This window comes from Andrena cerasifolii, chromosome 13, assembly GCF_050908995.1.
Source record: "Andrena cerasifolii isolate SP2316 chromosome 13, iyAndCera1_principal, whole genome shotgun sequence".
NCBI classification, from domain to species: Eukaryota; Metazoa; Arthropoda; class Insecta; order Hymenoptera; family Andrenidae; genus Andrena; species Andrena cerasifolii.
This window is the reverse complement of record NC_135130.1, coordinates 11928741-11946935: the sequence shown is the minus strand read 5'-3', so window position 1 is coordinate 11946935 and position 18195 is coordinate 11928741. Positions and strand designations below refer to the sequence as shown.

General features: G+C 45.8%; 3 protein-coding genes across 9 annotated transcripts in view; 1 reads left to right on the top strand and 2 right to left on the bottom strand.

The window, feature by feature from the left end:
* The window catches only part of Siz (Brefeldin-resistant Arf-GEF family protein schizo), a 61037-nt gene extending 50445 nt beyond the window's left edge, over positions 1-10592 (bottom strand). For 4 of the 7 annotated variants that reach the window (XM_076825996.1, XM_076826002.1, XM_076826003.1 and 1 more), the window contains exon 1: positions 10027-10592. In XM_076825996.1, the coding sequence (XP_076682111.1) occupies positions 10027-10256 (230 nt within the window). In that variant the 5' untranslated portion in view covers positions 10257-10592. The remainder of the gene's footprint in view (positions 1-10026) is intronic. The other 3 variants (XM_076825999.1, XM_076826000.1, XM_076826004.1) reach the window with 2 other exon arrangements.
* A 610-nt stretch (positions 10593-11202) lies between these two features.
* Positions 11203-16427, top strand: Edtp (Egg-derived tyrosine phosphatase). The gene is made up of 6 exons (XM_076826020.1): positions 11203-12732; positions 12804-13342; positions 14720-15039; positions 15115-15577; positions 15646-15984; positions 16067-16427. Exons 1-6 carry the CDS (start codon positions 12646-12648, stop codon positions 16233-16235), a joined length of 1917 nt encoding a protein of 638 aa, XP_076682135.1. The 5' UTR covers positions 11203-12645; the 3' UTR covers positions 16236-16427.
* On the bottom strand, positions 16413-17980 carry Pex10 (peroxisomal biogenesis factor 10). The gene is made up of 3 exons (XM_076826027.1): positions 17412-17980; positions 17093-17344; positions 16413-17027 (listed from the first exon to the last, which is right to left on the bottom strand). Exons 1-3 carry the CDS (start codon positions 17697-17699, stop codon positions 16710-16712), a joined length of 858 nt encoding a protein of 285 aa, XP_076682142.1. The 5' UTR covers positions 17700-17980; the 3' UTR covers positions 16413-16709.
* Positions 17981-18195: the final 215 nt, after the last annotated feature.

The following is an 18195-nucleotide window of genomic DNA, read 5'->3' as shown; positions in this document are numbered from 1 at the left end:
AATTTCGTCGGGTATTTTTTTTTTAAAGTATTTTCAAAATTCTGTTAACGCGAGTTTGCAGCGCTTATTGTGCCATTCAACTTTTGTTTGAAACATTTTTTTTTCTGTCTATTGTACTTTAGAAATTATACGCGAAAAAGTGGGGGCGCCTATTTGACTTTGAGGTTAGTTTCCACACCCATAAAGGGCGATTGGGCACGAATGAATCATACTATTGTTTTTTCCTTGAGTCACTCTATAAACCCACAAAGTTGCGTTTTAATCGCTGAGTAAGGATTCGCGATGTTCCCTTGTAAGCTAGGTACCCAAAGCCAACGACTCCTCTCCAAGTGAACGTACTCTAAACACAACTAACGGAGCGCCACCTATCTGCCCAAACCTGCACGATAGGTCGTTCCCAACTGAACGCCGATCGCCTACAGTATTAAGTGGAACTTGGGGACCTCCAGTCAAGATATTTGGGCGAGTTCGATTATGGGAGTAGGACCAGGTCCACCCCCCAAATTGGGATGGTTGCATCCAGCCTGCATTGCATAGCTGCGTGCCTGTTGCAGGCGCATGCGACGTTCGACTGCACTGAAAACCACCCAAAAATCTCTATCGACCATTCCATCCTCCCCATCTGCCTGCTTTATAAACGAAATTGGAGGAATCTCTCCTAGCCAAGAAGCTAGAAGTGCCCAGACCTCTTTTATCGTACAATTCGAGCCCTGCGCCAGTACAACTGGTTGACCTACTACTCACTAACTCCCCTGAATAGAAATTCTTGTTTCCCGAGCCGCATTATCGCTCCCCAGCACCCGGCCGCCGCGGAACGATGGTTTGTGCAAGGGATTTCGCGTGGAATTCAAAAAATTCGCTCTCATTGAGCGTTAATGCCGCGATAGAGGAGCGAGCGATGAAAAGACTGGTGGCAAAGCGATCATCGAGATTCGCCAGGCCCTCGCCAGCCCTCGCGATCCGACATCCAGCTCCCGCAGGAGCAATCGCGCAAATATTTACGCTGCCTCGGCTCCAACCCTTTTCATTCGAGTGGCTCGCGACCCAAAAGGGCGCTGCATGCTGGCGCACTCGATTGTGCGGTGTATTGGCTGCGCTGGTCCTTATTTGGCTATCTCGAGCACTGGGTCGCATACGGGCCCACCATTTAGAGCAAAACATGTACATTGAAACAACACCGAAGAACCTGGTCCCGCAAATGCCTGCCCTGGATGAAAGTTCCCTGAAACGCGGAAGCGTCCGTGAATCTTCAAACACAGTTTTTTCCCATTTTCCAAATCACCGAACCAAGTTTCTTCATTTCTCCTCGGCTGGTCTTTTACTTTCAGCCCAGGTTCCGACTCTTTCTGTCCCGCCTCTCTGTGCGGAATTAAACTACCGCGGGGCTGGACGGAAAAAGTTGCGTCACTGTTTAGCGTTTCCTTTCGAAAGGACTTGGATTTGTTAAGCCGAGCGGAGAGTCGCGCAGCTACTGGCTTTCAGCGCGAGCGAAGCAGAAGGCGACTCGATACAATAGAGAGTGCCGGGGCGTTGTTTGCTCCGTGATAGCGTTTCGATAAAATGGAGGCAGAGGTGGGGGACTGAAAAAAAGGTCGGCGACCTCGGGGGGCTCGCGTGTCCAAAGGCATTTAAGTGGTCGCGTAATTACGTGCAGCGACAGAGGGTGCACTTCGCTCTTTCTCACGGCCTTCCCGCCCCTCAGACGCTGCAACCCCGCGGCCGACAGCCTTCGAGTCCGATGGAGGCTCGCGTTGAAAGGCTTTACGCGCGCACAACAATCATTTCTGCCTTTTCCATCGTTCCCGCGGCAGGGGTTGAGCGAGAAAGAGAAGGCGCGATGGACGGCGCGAAGACCGGTCCTCTGGAACATAGATACGTAACGGTACCTCCCGACTCCGCCGCCAGATAGCGTTTCGGCCGATCCCGCTTTCTCGCGAGTGCTCCCTCGGTTACCGATTTGTATTTATAATAGCTAGGTGAACCTTAAGCTTCGTTCTCATTAATGAGAATAACTCTTTGACTTGAAGTAACTTAACTTAATCCGAACGAGGCTTTGCCGATGAGTTCCACACTAGCAGCAGGTCCAGGATGAAACCGCAATTTTCCCTTTCTCTCCTACCTTTACAACCTTTCCACAACCCTCCGCTACAGATATATCGGTCGATTCGTCACGAAGATTCTCCAGTTTAACAGGAGCTGTTTGTTCCAGAAGCAATTATAGACACCCCCAGCTAAAGTTAGCCCAATATCACGGCTGCTTGGCGTAACCCTTAGATCTCCATGCTGCCTAATCTTGGGTCTAACTTTAGACCCGCCCTAGTGGGGCACTTCCATCCTTGCACAAAGATCGAGCAGCTTCTAGGAGCTGTCTTCGAAATAGCCCCAACCACTTCACTCTAATTTCACACAGCACAACCGAGCCTCAACTATCAACTACCTCATCTCTCAAATCAACTCTTCCATCTTCTCTTGAACACCTAAAACGTCCCCTTCCGACTCAACCATCCCACAAGCCATCGCAGCACAGTCCAAAAGAGTCGAAGAGACCAAGTCGATCGAGTGGAAACGATATTCAGCGCCCTTTCTCGAGGGAGAACCCGCGCGGCCTGGCCCATCCGCGAGAACGCGATTCCCATCGAACGTCATTAAGGCGCTCATTAACCGATGACGACTGCAGCCAGGCGTCGACAACACCTAATGCACTTATGGCGTTCTCCAGCAGCGCAGGTGCAACGCTTTTTTACCGCCCCGGTGGGCGGATGTGGGGAGTGAGCGACTAATCTCAAGAAACGGATAATCCGTGGAGGTATAATCAGATTGGCAGGAGGAGATTGCTCGGTGACGTTCCTCTAGCTGAGAGGCGGCCTGTTTCTCGAGTAATCTCCCGCTACCGGGGAAAAAGTATTCGATTAAACGGTAGAGGGGGTCCAAGTGGGCGACTATCGAAGCGGGGTTAATTTTAGATGCACCCCTGAGACGGCGGGCGGCGGAGAAGTGCGCTTTGTTTCGGCTCGTTCGCGGCGATTGCTTTGGGAGTCCGCTTATTTCGAGGGTTTTCCATAATTCCCCACTTTCACGTGTTCTGCGGCTGTGTTGTCGGTTCTGGGGTGGTAGTAGTGTCTTGGCACGACGGGGTTTCTGCTTCGAAATATGATGACCGCTGTCCCCTCCACTTCCTCGGGTTTCTCATTTTTTTGTGAAAAAGACTCCCTGTATCCCAGAGGAGAATGGCAGAAATGGTGAATTTTCGACCTGGCTGGCAACAAAAGTTTTTTTCAGAATATGTGTTTGATGGAAAAGGGGCACATACGCCAAAATGCCCTTTTAAGAAAATCGATTTCAAAGTTTTCATTATAGCCTATGTGCCCTTTTTTTCACCAAATGCATCAATTATTGACTCTGGAAGCGATGGGAAAGTTATAAATAATAAGTGAATATTTAAAAAAATTATTTTTTCGAAAATTCTAGACGACAGATATATAAACCTTCAGAAACAGTATAACATTTATGTGAATGTTTTTTTCCATATCTTTTATTATTTACGAGTTACAAGCTCATACCCAAGTGAGGAAAGAGAAATGCAACTCGAATCACGCTGGTGTACTCAACCACTACGACATTACACAGTAAAGCATTAACTCAAACGATGTTTCTTAACATTATTATCATTTTTCTGGCAAATTTATCTGTTATTGAGGATATTTTTACTAACGATAATATTCCGAAGTTTACCCTTATTTTTTTATAACTTTCCCATCGTCTCCAAGGTAAACAATTATGTATTTCAGATTCCTCAAGACCTGTAGAAATATATCCTGTAAAAAACTTTCATTCCCAGCCAGGTCCAAAATTGACCATTTCTGCCATTCTGCTTTGTCCCAAAAATCCGTAACACTGGGGGCTTCGGAGAAACGATGCTTGTCCGAAAGGAATATTAAGAGGAATAAGGTAGCATTTTAGTAGTAATCGAATGCATAGCCCAGTTTGGCAGTGGGTTGCCTCCACGACCTTTTCCGCCTGGGAACCTTACGACAGCAGTTCCGAGCCTTTCTGGAGGCCTGCCACGCATCGATCCTTCGATCGGCACGCGGCGAGGTACCTAAAGGGGAAGGGTTCATCTTCAAACCCGAAGATCCGAGGGCTTCTTATCCTGCAACCTTCTTCTCAGCTAGAAAAGTGTTTAAAGAACAAAATACATGTTCTGCCTAGAAGGAACGTGAAACCGAGGAGAAATATTCCTAGAGATCGTAAAGCACGTGGCCACCGCAGAGTTTCCCTTTCCTCGGAAGAAAGAGAAACCTAAAAGGAGACGTTAGGGGAGCAGCGAAACAAAGCCACGATTTTCCGAAGATCCAGCACGCGGTGGTCGAGAGGGGAAGATTTACGGGTTCCGAGAACCCGTGGACGCTGCTGTCCTACATAGTTTCCACGAGTGCGCAGCCCTACATCTGGAGGGAACGTGTCGACCCGACGCAGCGCTGTTTCCCTCTCGACCACGATTCGCTGAGGATTTGTTCATGGCAATGGCCCGGCTCGTCCCTACGGGCAAAATTAGGCGGCCGCCTGGGGCGCGAAGTTGACAAGGGGCCATTTTTTAAAATAAAGTTTCAATGCAAATATTACAAGTTCTATTATAAATCTTTTATTTTTCCTGTATTTTCCTTTTTTTCATTCAACCTTGTTTTACAATATGTAATGTACCTACACTAATAACTCCAGTGAATATTAAAAATAAATTTAGGCTTGAGAATGTCTGAGTATTTAAGATGAGTCTGGTGAGACTCCGCGTCATCGTTTATGCCACAAACCGGGATGTGATTGGTTAAGGGTTAAGCTTCGAATAAAAATTCAGAGTAAGGTCATCAGAAAGCTCAAATAAATGTACTGTAATAAATATATATATATATATATAAAGCAGAAAGTTGATATGTTTGTGTGCTTGTGTGTCGCTTAAAAACTTTCAAACGGTAAACTCTGGAGGTCACAAAATGTGCTTCACCTCCGTGTGCCTTAATTTACGATCTGTAAAAATATATGCTTCCGCTTTTTCAAAAAAAATTCACAAACATTCGCCACTTCTCCGCCGCCTGATTAGGTATAACCCCTGAAGGGTCCACATTTCTACTTTGCCGGTTGAAAAAGAGGCCTATTTTCATTATTGGCCCCTAAATTCCGGGCGAAACCGGGTAGTAAAGTAATTTATAAATAAAGTATGCAAACGCCTCCAACACGTGTTCTCCTTTCATTCCTATTCCACATTTCCACTTGCCAGACCCGAAATTCAGCTGCAAAATATTTTGCGATAAACAGTAACTGTTTCAAGACACCCCCTCGTTATCGATCCTCTAAAAAAAAATAAGGACAACGGTCCCGAAGGTACCGTTCGTTGTCCAAGGAACGAGATGCGCGTGTTTGGTGGTCGTTAAGGCCGCCGAACCGGCTGGAAATTAATTAGAAACGACGTCGGGAGTAATTCTCGTTGCACCGCGGCCAAGGCTCTTTCATTTCCTTCCGTCGAGCGACGACGCCTCGTGCTCCGGGTAAAAATAGTTCATTTCTCCGCGGACCACTGCAAAGGGAACTTTGGATTTTTAAAGCAGAAGCGCCTCCCTCCAGCGGCGGCCGTTCCGCCGTGCAAACCGTACACTTCGCTTCATGAATTTTTTATTTCTCGCGGAGCCTCTCCAATACCCCCACCATTCTTCCCAGCGCCCCCCTCTTCGTATTATATCGGGGGAGACAGCGGAGCGCTGGTGTTTACGCATTAACGCTATTAAGCGCGTTTTTAAGGACCGACGCCTGGCGAGGAGAACAGTAAGAAGACAGAAAGAAGCGATTTAATTAAACCTCGAACTCCGCTGTGAAAATAACTCGCGCTGGAAGCATCGATTGGGGCTGGCGTGGAAAATAAAGATAAAGGGACGAATGTGTGTCAAATTTCTCCGGGTTTCCAATCGTGGCCGGGGCAATTACGAGACGCTGGATATATTTGGCGTGACCGGTTAACCTCGGCTGCGGGACTTGCACAACACCGCGACCGAAAGCGTGCAATTCTTTCCATGAGCGTGCATTGGAAGTATGCCCGATGCTATTTAATTCCCTTTCGTGTTACGAAATCCCCTGCTCTGGATCCCGCGCGAAGGACCCCGAGATTATGCGCGGCCTGTATAGGATGAAAGCTTCTCAGGCCGGGCGATGATTAAACCAGTTATCGCCGGGATTGATATACGCGGCTATTGTCTCTGAATGGCTAGCGCCGGCCTTTCAGGAATTCGGCGCTTCATTGTAGAGTTTCGCGGGATGATTAATTTACTTGCGCAATGGCATGCACAACTAGGGGCACGGATTGCAGACGCATCCGTCTGACTCAAGCTGTGGGAACACCGCACACCGCTTCTGCCGTTTTCCACTCGCAGATCGGGGCGATACACGCTCAACCTTGCGCGCCGCTTTATGAGAAATCGCCCCGGCTGGATGTACCACCGGGGCCGTGAATGCAGACAGGCGTGAACGAGCCTTGTTCAGGAGCCGTCGCTCGGGTCTAGCCTCCTCCTGCGTCCTCTTCGGGCGAACGTGACTGCACGTTTCTATAAATAGTGCCACTTTTAGAGATCCTTAACGAGATGCTGGCAAATTGGATGGAAGAATGTGGCAATTTCGATGCGACAGTGGCGCGATCGGGATTTTTAAGGAAAATTTATTTAATCAAATTCATTAGGTGATTAGAAAAATTTATTTAAACAATAAAATCCAGTTTTATTTTCTTTTTACCAAGCCCCTTCTTTGGGGGTGCCACCCTTGCTCCCCCTCCTGGGTGCACCACTTTATTTTAAAATATCACTGGCGCCCCTGGGGTATAGGATATTTAGCCCACTGGATAAGGAAGCCGTGATTAAATCTTATTTAATTTTATTTCAATTCTTTAAAATTTACGTATTTTATTGCATTATTTAAAAAAAAATACACCCCTTCCCCGATTTTCAAACAATGGGGCCCTCGAAGGTTTGATTGCCCCGGGCCCCAAAAATCCTAACCCGGCCCTGTACTAAACAGTCGCTGAACTGACCCGTGTGAATCCGCCTTTAGGCGGAACTTTGACGATGTACCGCGATGGATAAAAATGGTAAAGGTGGCTGGGGGAATGGGTCCTAGTGGGGAGATGAAGAAGTTTCTATGGATAGTACTGAAGTGTTTTTTTTTTTAGAATTGAGGAAGGTAATAGGAAAACTTGTAGCCTTAAACTTTGTGATACAGAGATTCTCAAGTTTCTATCGGTACCAGTAGTCGACTTTGGAGATGCTGGGGAAAGTAGTAGCAAAGTGTACAGGGAATTGTGGTACACGGTGAATTAAACATTAGAAGACTTAAATCTACTCGCTTGGATCAACTTTGACCCGCCTCCGTTTCCATGCTTCAGAAAACTCATTTAATTTTCAGAAAAATATAAGGAAGTTGTTGCTAATGCGTGTTCCTCCTTCTTTAGCATTATGTTGAATATATATAAAGCAGAAAGCCTCTATATGTTATGTGTTTGTCGCCTAAAAACTTTCGAACGATAAACTCTGGCATCGCGAAATGTGCCGCAGCTCATTAGGCCTGCCTAATTCAGATGAATGTGACTATTTTCACAAAAAAAAAAAAACTAAAAAAAACTTCTTTTTTTTTTAAATATAAAATCAGAATCTAAATTTCGGACGAAGCCGAGCAGTAAAGCTAATGTTGAATATATGAAAGTTATAGTAAAATCAACGACCTGGGCCCACTAGGATAACAGAGACACTAGGTTCCAAGGACGGGGGGGGGGGGGGAGACTTTGGAAAACGGTCAAGTTGGCAGGCGTCGACTGGTTGTTTATTTAAATTTAATTTAAATTTTAAAATTTAAATTTAGTCACTTTTTTAGTATAAACTTAACGAAGATTAGTTTTTAAAAATAAGCGATTTTTTCTCAACCCAGGGCCCCCTCCGTTGCGGACGCCCATGCTAGGTCCCCGCGCATTCAATTTCCCAACAAGAAAATAATGCCAACGCATGAATTTGAAGTTACATAAGAATATGAATTTTAAATCCACCTCTTGCATCTCCCCTTCCATTCAATGCAATCGATAAAACATTACTCAGAGCACTCTGTCCCTGATCCTCGGGGTAAAAAGTCTGGAGCGACGACGGAACGGCGACTTCCTCTATCTGGAGCGATTTTATCGCCCGGCTGGAGAACAGAGGGACGGTATACAGTTAGCTTTTTCCCGAACTTATTACGGCGCATCGATTGTTGAAGTGCCACGATTTCAGATAACGCGGCGCGATGTAATGATCGACCCAATTTCGGGGCGAACAACAATGTACCATGAGAGGCTTCCTGTGTTCTCATGTCGCAATAATCAATACGGACGACGAGTCTGCACCAAGGTTAATTGTCGTGTTCGAGTGCTAGTCACTGCTATCCGCGAAAAAACACACTCTCTATCTGGCCTTCTTTTCCTACCTATCGCTGTGCTTCGATAATAGACACGTTTAGCTGTCGGGACTTCTAATAAAGTGAAACGATGACGCTGCCGATCATTCTCCGCGCAAAAGGAATTTGCAGGAAAGGCTGATGGATCGGTGAGCAGGGAATTTATGCAGCTAGGAATTCTATTAGTAGCATTTTTACTGTTTCTCTGTTAAGGATTTATATAATGTAGAATTCCTTGCGGAATCCAGAATGTAATCTTGTTTTTTTTTGTTTTAAAGAAGCTAATTTGTAGTTAATGAAATTATCAGGCCGATCCGAAGTTGAATATTAATTGAAAGCTAAACACTTCCAGATGGAAGCCGCAGTGTACATTCTTCGCGCTGCAGTAACGCTTATGTAATTAAAACCGTTCTCTGGAAGCGCAGAGTTCCTCTCAAAACCCGCGCAATTATATAACATAGTAATTGCGGCGATGAAGTTTATCGAGGAAGTGGCGCGCAACTTTCCTCCGCCAGAAACTTTATAATACCATGAACAACAAATTAGTTATAGAGATTTCGTCTTATATCCACGAATAATGAAGGCTCAAATAATCATTTAGCGATTGTAAACTATTGCAATACTTTAAAAAAATGAAACATGGGTGGTTATAAAATAGTAGAGTTCCACGAACAGAGTGTCTGTATTAGTAATCGATAATTAAAGTTGCACCGAACGGTTAGTCAGCGTTATCAGTCGAACGATACATAGCAGGTTTTTTAAATAATGTATTCAGCCGCCACGAATCCGTGACTTTTAACGAACACGCTAAAAAGTACAGTGTAATTTACTACCGGGATTATCTCGAAGAAGCGAACAACAAATTACTCGTATCGCGAACTTAACAACCCGCTCAGAATTTTCGCTCGATCGTAAACCAGTTCCATGACGAAAATCCTCCAACTCGATAGCATGCTCTTGCCTAGCACAGAATTCCCCGAAACGCCGAGCGACCCATCCAAACAAAAACAACTACGTACCTGCGCAACGTCGGTCACAATGGGCTCCGATACCCTCGAAACCGTGGATTGCACAGTGCGTCAAGCGACGCTCGTGCCACCGTAATCGTGACTGAAAGAGACTCTAAATTCTGCAGCGCCAAAAAAAAACAGCGAAAAAAGCAGCTGATACATTATGAACCAAACATTTCATACCTAGGATCCGCTGACACACGTAGGATCACGCGAGCGGAGGCTACGTAAAGGCGGAACCACACACTTGGCATTCGACACTTATTCGCTTATTCGGCGAATGATGAGGGTTTCTATGATCGAAAATGATTGGGGTAACTGCGAACGTGTGACAATCGGTGAATAGCAAACATTTGCCTACCGAATGGCGAATGTGCGGTCGCGCCTTAAGGCGATTTAAAACGCAAAGCCTGCACCGCGAGTTGAACATGATCCCCCATAGCGCTAACGTTTTTTCTACCCATTGTCATCGCGGATCCGCGCGTATCTTTGTGATCCGCTAGCCAGGACGAATGGAGCCGGCGAAGTAAAAATCAGGATGAACGAAGGAAGGCGCACGTACCTGTCGTCGTGGAGTCGCTTTAGGTCGGTCATCTCGCGCTCAAACTTGAACTTTGACACCTCGCAAAGCAGGGCGTCTCGCTCGCCGATGACCTCGTTGAGCTCTCGCTGCAGCCTTTCGATCTCCGCATACTGCCGGCTGATCAATTGGTTCTTCTCCTCGAGAATGCTCTCGACGTCGGGGTCCAGGAGACCGGCCGGGTCACCGACACTGCCCAGCGCCGCGCTCATACCGTTTGTTTACTTTCACTGAGGCCGCGCGCTGGCTCGCGCATACGCACCCACCGCACACATACGCGCGCGCTCCTCGGTACCGTCTTTCTCTGCGCGACGGCGATCACTGTCCGTTTATCAGCGCCCGACGGGGATCACGAATGACGCGCGGCACGTTTATCGGAACGCGGCACACGCGGGTACGCCCCCGACCCCATACTAACGCAAATACCACACGGAGCAGGACGGCTTCACCGTGGACAAATTCGCGACGACACGTCCGACGACGCAACACCGTTTCATCGCGTGCCCGCCATCTTGACACTCGTGCCCCCACTCCGGCTCCAGGCGGTCCCCATTCGCTACCGTCCCTTCAATTCTCCTGGACAGGGGGCCCTGGCACGCGTGCGCAACGCGCCGGAACTGGAGTGGATGCGCCCTGACCGCCGCAGGTAGCGCTATCTCGACGCGCCGCGATGAAACGCGTTGTGCCTCGTCAATAACTCAACAATGGGATTCCGTGATTTCTGGTTCAAAATCCCTTGGCGGGATTTAACTTAGGGAGCGGGGAGAGATTTACCTCTTTCTATTTTCATATAGGTTTCTTCAATGTAGGGTAAGGGATAAATGGACTGTCGAGCTACTTTCGGAGCAATTTAATCGGTGGGGAGATGATTTCAAATAAGATTCGATGGGGAGTTTCAATGATCCATTACTGTCCGTGTGCTTCTATATGTATTCTTAGGAACCTTATAAGTGAGCTGATAATAGAGACCCAAGCAAATTCTCACCGCCCAATTAAAAGAATTCCAAGTTAATTTTTCTAATTTTCTATGATATCAATGAGATCGAGACGATAGTTGAATAAATCTCCGATTACAGTGCCGCCGCGACACCTCCCCCCCCCCCCCCCACCCGTAACACTTTGCACGCCTATTAAGAGCTCGCGAAAATCTCGATACCATCCGAGCAGAGCACGCGTTCTCCGCGTTGCAAAAATAGGTTATCTTTCCACGGCGCGGTTTCACTCGGTACTTTCGTCCTGGCAGGCGGCTGGCGCAGAGTTTCGCCTGCGGAACGTGGGGGAGAGACGTGTCGCCGCCCCGTTCGCGAATGCACGTTATTTTAATTCCACGCTCGGTGCTGCGTGGGTGAAAGGACAGGAGCCAAGGACGACGTGGTCGCTTGCGGGACACGAGATCGACGGCCAGGGAAGACTGAAGAGGAACAGCAACCCGACCCCCGTCCTTTAGCAAGACCGACCTCAACGACGTGCGCGGGCCAGCGATAACGAGATAACAGATTCCACGGTGCACACGCGGGGCAGAGCGTTGTAAACACAAGGAGGGAGGATGACAGTGCGCTGGGGACAGGTTCGAATCGCTGCGAATAATGTGAACCATATTTCCTCGAGTGCGATGCTTAGGTTATCTCGTCGGATTACCATCGAGATCGGCGGACGATGAGATACTATGGATATTTATCGCGACGGACTTTCTGAATTCACGGTCGATTCTCATCCGTCGGAACTTTCACGGGCTCCCCTCGGAAATAGTTGATGCGCTCACGGCGATGAAAGGGGCGTGCATGACTTAAGTCAGGTTAAGTCATTCTCCGAAGCGTTCCTCCGCACTATCCCCGCCTCGCCCTCCCCTCTGCCGCGGAAATTGTTGCTCCGATTTCTGCTGATTTTGTAAACGGAGTATCACCCGTTTCTCGTCACCGTATCGGGATACCGAAGCGATTTATGTAACCGCGCGAGAACGAGGATCCAAGTACAGACCGCACGTGAGAGAGTCACTCGAGGGGGCAGAATAGTTTGTAATAAATCGGACGAGGGAGATGTTACCGATCGTTCTGGCGCTACTGTAATTTGTACTCGAAAAGTAAAGCCTGTCGAGTATAGTTTGTTTAGTTAGAACGCTTTGTTTCCGTCAGGCAAGAAATCCGAGTAAGCGTGGTGCTAATACACGTGCTGTATGATATTTCTTTATTAAGGCTTTCTATAGTAATTTATATTTATTTCGAGATACTGTACAGGGGAATTAAAGGAACTCGTACTCTCCGCTAAGCAAGCTTTAACACTCGCTGGTTACTCGCGGTACTTTTACTTTTCGATATTATGTTCTTGAACGCCTGTAATTCCGTTGCGCTTTCCGGCGATCGTTGGGTCATGTACGCTTAAGAACGAATCGTTGCAAGTAGGGTATAACAAATGTTAAGCTGTGATGTTATATGGTATATCTTAACCATAGTGTTCGTGCCATTCCTTTCGTACGCGAGACACTGGCCACGGTTAATGCCTCGTGAGCATCCTTACGAGAATTATAGAAATTTAGGACCTCCTTAGAAGAAAGTTGCCTTTTAGTCAAAGTCTAAACAAGCTCCACAGAGATTCGTTTCAATCATGACAGAAATCAGCATTCAAGATTTGCAGAAGCTACTCATATACTTCTCGAAGAACACTTATCGAGCTAAAGATGCGGACAACACAGTGAGTTATCGTAAATCTACCCTGAAGCCAGCGCAGAGAGTTTAGGATACTAAAGGGCAGTTTTGTTCCAGAGTCAAGCAATCATGCAGAGATGCCTGCTGCTCACCGACTTGGATTACACTCACTCTATAATCAATAATAACGGAGGTGATCTCAGCGCACACTATCCTAGCCACCTAATCATTCTAGAATACGAGAAGTATAGGAATCCGAATATGTGTGATACGCCGCCGCCACTGCCACGCACAACAGAGACTATATACGAGAGCATATATGACCATAATAAATTAAAGGAATTGATAAAGAGCGCTAGATTCGCCAGGTGTCGTTCAAGATTTCCACTGCCAGTGATATTGTATAAAGGTAGACATGTATGCAGATCGGCCACGTTGTCTGGCGGACCAGAGATTTACGGTAGATCTGGGCTAGATTATTTATTTGCTGGTAGCGAGGCGATGGTAGACGAAGCTCGCGGTGGTGACTCTGTACTTAGCGACTGGCAATTGTTCGACAAAGTTAGGCACCAAGACATCAAGCTCCTGAAGACGCTTAATGTAGGGACAATTATTGATTTCATGGTTGAGAAGAAGAAGGTCAAGTTTGGAATGAAGTAAGTAATGATTATTAATCACGCCCCAAAATTCGCTAACATTCAGACTTTTTTTCTCAGTGAATACAATGAATAACAATGTCAAACTTTTTTTTTTCATTTATTAAGCTACTTGTGATGTAAACGGAACAATTTTTTAAATACACTTTTAATTGTGTTTTTTCAATGTTATCTAGAGTTCAAAATCTCGCGTTTAAAAATACCTCCCTGGAAACAAAAAAACCAAGCTGATTCTTAATCATTACGAGTACCGCTATCGCAGGTGCCAGAATTAGCCACGTAAGTGAAAATTTAACAAAAATGCGCGCATTCAAACTTCAAGTTTCGAAATTTTCCATTTTTACTTAAAGTTTGAATGCGCGCAATTTTGTTAATTTTTTACTTACGTGGCTAATTCTGGCACCTGCAATAGCGGTACTCGTAATGATTAAGAATCAGCTTGGTTTTTTTGTTTCAGATGAGTCTGTGAGCTGAAATCACTCCCGCCGTCTTTTCAAAGGTGCGATTTTGAACTCCAGATAACATTGAAAAAACACAATTAAAAGTGTATTTAAAAAATTGTTCCGTATACATTACAAGTAGCTTGATAAATGAAAAAAAGGTTCGACATTGTTATTCATTGTATTCACTGAGAAAAAAATACTACACTGCATTCCACTTTAGAGCGGACTGATAGGAAACCGGCAGGGAAAGTACTACGACCAATCGCGTGTGTCCAATCCGTGGGAGATGCGCAGATCGGTCGCAAATCGGTAGGAGCGTAGGTCCGCTCTTATATGGAATGGAGTGTACATATAATTTAATGGGACTTTTTGCAGTGTGTTAAGGATGTCTTAAACTATAGAAATAATTTTTTTGTTTTATAATTAATCACTGCAGACAGCACTGGGGAGTCGTTAAAGACGAGGCGGGAAAAACTTCATCTGAAACGGTGGAACCTGTAGCACCTTAACCATTGATCTGAAATAAAAAACAATGCCGGATTATTAATGGGCAGTAAAAGCAGTAAAAATTACAAAAAAAAAATGACATTTTTTTGAGAAAATAACGACACTTGAAGTTTGAAATCACTTTTAAAAATTACAAATTTTCATTTTTTAAATTTTACTAGTTTCTCCGCGAGTCAGAAGTAGATTCTTGAAAATAAAAAAAGTTTCAGTCGAATCGGATAATAACTTTTCGAGATGCAGGTTCCTGCGATTTTAAGAACACTGTTTCGAGAAAAAACAGTGGCGTTACCCATGCATTTGGGAATTTTACGAATTTCCAAAATTCTTAAAAGCTTGTTGACATTCGAGAAATGAAATAAAAAAAAAAAAATGGATTTTTAGACCGGAACCTCCCCCTGTTTTTAAAGCTCTTTTGTTCGGTACTCAGCGTGACTTCTTCGGAGAAAGTGGACAAGGAGAAGAGGTACTCGGACTTCACCCTAATTTCACTGCCGTACCCTGGATGCGAATTCTTCCGGGAGTTTCGAGAGAACGATTATCTGGCCAAGGGTTTGGTGTTCGATTGGTCTCAGACCCACGTGGACGCGCAGATTGGCGTCCCGGAGGACTCGATATCTACTCAGCTGCGAATCAATTGGGAACAGTACCAAGTCTGGGATCTAGTCAAGCTTACTCAAAATTATTTAAAACTGATATTAAGATACTTGAGCGACAGCAGTAGCGGAATACTGATACACTGCATCTCAGGTACGTGTCCTCGGTTAGAAACGAAGGAAAACAACCTAAGAAACTTCTGATGTAAGAAACGAGCACTCCCCGCAGGTTGGGATCGCACGCCATTATTCATCTCGTTACTGAGGATAAGCTTATGGGCCGATGGCGCGATCCACACGTCACTGAACGCGTACCAGATCCTCTATTACACCATAGCGTACGACTGGATGCTGTTCGGCCACGACCTGGAGGACCGGCTGAGCAAAGGGGAGGAGATATTCTTCTTCTGTTTCTATTTCCTGAAGCATATACACGACGAGGAATTCAGCATCCACCCGCGCCACAGCCGATCGAGGCACACGGTTCTGCGGAACGACAGCGACTCCCAGTTAGACAACGTGATGTTCGATAGTGAGTCGGTAGTGACGCTGAGCTCGGTCAGCTCCAACTTAAGTCTGAATAGCTGGTGTAGCTCCGTTAGTCAGAATAGTAGGGATAGTCAAGATAATAATCCACCAGCGGTGTTTCATTGTGCTTCCACGGAGAGCCAGGACGACTGCCACAGCAACGGGTACGTGGACATTCGATCGGCCCTTCCCTTAATCGATACTTCACCCCTAACATTGGCTCGTCGTCTAGGAACGTTGTGCCATGGTCATTCTATCCCTCTCCGAACAAAGAGGGCATGGCTCACGGGTCAAGATCACCTCTACCCGCAAACAGGACCTCGCCTGTGGCGGTTCCCGTGCCTGGGCGTCTTCGGCAACGAAACGACTCGTCGTCGTTGGGCGGTTCTTGGCAGATGATATCGGGGACCGGCAGTCTGCGCGGTTCCACCACGGCCAACGCACCGCTCACGGACGGCTTAACGTCTTCTAGCTTAGTTTGCAAACCCCTTTGCGAAACCTGCTCGGGACACGCGTCTCAAGAGTCGAGCACAACTATTATCGAAGACGAAGCGTGTGCGTCGCTGGCGCAGTAAGTAACACTTCTGCCGCGGAGAACTCTCTCTACCGATTCCATCGCTGGAACTGACGCGCGTCGATTCCGCTTGTTCCAGGTCCCGCAGGGAGAAGCTGCAGTGTCTAAGGAGAATATTTTATAACGCTTATAGCCATACCGTTGGGTTTCGGATGAAGGACAACTCGGAGTCGAGCGGCTTCGGGCAGCTGCTCGGCAACTTCGCCGAGAAAGTAGGGATCCTTTCCGTTCAACGCACATCCTTGTGACTATAACACGTGATTCACCCTTCCCGCGATCATGAGTTCGATTGTTATTGATTGTTCGATTCGATTGAGAATTTTATAAGACGCAATGAGAATGAAATGATTGTACATTATCGTTTATGTGAATAACACATTGTTATACAAGGGCGTGTATACGCGTGACATGAATAAAAGAACTTGATATTTTTGTATATATATATATACATATATATATTTACATGTATATACTTATGTAAGTACTTGTGCGTCTACTCGTTTGCTTTACGATTTATCACATGTGTATTTGTTACCGGCGTCTGTATGAAACTGCTGCTAGCACAGATGCGCCGGTACATAGTGTTTAAAGAAGAATTATAAAAATGTTAAAACGTACGAAAGAGTAACTCTAGTGAATCATTTACCCTTAACTCATTAATAGATGGAGCGACGGAGCCGCGTGCTTTATTATTCAGTGATTTATCATTCCAGCACCCAAGTTTACAAATTCATCACGTGTACGATTCTGGAAGGTTCCACGTGCTCTCTGCACAGAGGACACTGTGGTTTAGCGTTCAACCAGTCGGCGAGGCAGAACCAACAGAACAAATGACCACAGGGCGTGGTGGTTGTTGGCACATTCTCTAGGCACAACTGACAAGTTAATCTAGTATGCTTCTCTTCCAATGCAACGTACTTCTCATTCTGGCTTTCGCTACTATCGTCTCGCCAAATTTTCAGTAAACACTGCGCGAGCGTTGCCATTCCCAAGAATCTTAAGCCCCAACTAATACCATCGGTTGGGCGCTGGCCGTACACCTTCAATAAATGTAACAGAAGATAAGTCGACTAGCTTCGGAAGGGAAAGGTTATCTAGAAATTACCTTCGCGTAATCTATCCCTGCTACTCTTTTACCTAGACTATAATATCGACCGTACATGTAAAATAGTCCCTTGTGGATCAATATGAAAATCGGTATCAGACTACAAGCCTTCGCTATGAATGCGTTTAGAAATCTAGCAGCCTCGGGGGTGAATTCACTGTGAGGACGATTCACGGATAACTGTAATCGCTTTAACATTCTCAGCAACGCCTTTTCCCCGAAACATTCCAAGATCACCGATATTACCCTCGCCTAACACAAATACCAGATATTAACAAGATATCTCTGACTATTTAATCGCGATACTTGAAATACACACGAGCAACGACGGAACTTTATGAGCTCCCAAATTGGCCTGTACGATGCCTGTGTACTCTTCCCCCAGTGTTTGATTCCCCATTCCCGATGTGAAGAAGAAATAAATCAGCCTGAATGGCACGTCAGAGTGGACGAAACGCAAAAGGCCCCTTTGCCTTCCGATCATCTGCACGAGGTCTATAACTTTCTCTCGCAGATGTTTCACGAAATCATCGTCCCTTTGATACGACCTCAGAATTTCTGCCTGATTCGCAGATTTGAACATGCGATTGCGCTTCTTCGCTTCCATTGTTGGCGGGTAGGTAGTTTCCTTTGGTAATACAGACACGGGGACTCGTGAAATTCTTTAGAGATTACGTAGAACGATACTTGTGAATAGCGGCGAAGGAAACTTGCGAGTAACGCGAACATAACCTCTAGTATTCAAATGAATCTTATCAACTTTCGCTTATCGGTGTTTAACGTTACGATTGTGCAGAAATGATAAGTATGTGGTATCTAGTAAATATAGAAAGAGTAATATGAATGCGCTCGAATTTCTTACGGGAATTAGAATTAGGCGCCAAAAGATCGTTAGGCAATAGCGGGGCAAATAACGTTTATGCGCAGTTGTGATTCTATTTTGCACAGCTTTCATTTTATTAAATGTTTCATACTTTGCTTATTTGAACAATAATACTGATTATTTTTCTTTTTTTTAATGAAAAACTTGTCCTTAGAATTGATGAATTCTTCTATATAAATGTTTGGACGATTTATTTTTTAGGATTCTTTGAATTTGTTAT

Coding starts and splice junctions, on each gene's coding strand:
- Pex10 (XM_076826027.1), bottom strand. CDS start 17,699: ATGGAAGCGAAGAAGCGCAATCGCATGTTCAAATCTGCGAATCAGGCA. Junction 17,345..17,411: donor ATAAAGTTCCGTCGTTGCTC/GTGTGTATTTCA, acceptor TATTTGTGTTAG/GCGAGGGTAATATCGGTGAT. Junction 17,028..17,092: donor CAGGGATAGATTACGCGAAG/GTAATTTCTAGA, acceptor CATTTATTGAAG/GTGTACGGCCAGCGCCCAAC.
- Edtp (XM_076826020.1), top strand. CDS start 12,646: ATGACAGAAATCAGCATTCAAGATTTGCAGAAGCTACTCATATACTTC. Junction 13,343..14,719: donor AAGGTCAAGTTTGGAATGAA/GTAAGTAATGAT, acceptor TTCGGTACTCAG/CGTGACTTCTTCGGAGAAAG. Junction 15,578..15,645: donor GACGACTGCCACAGCAACGG/GTACGTGGACAT, acceptor CTCGTCGTCTAG/GAACGTTGTGCCATGGTCAT.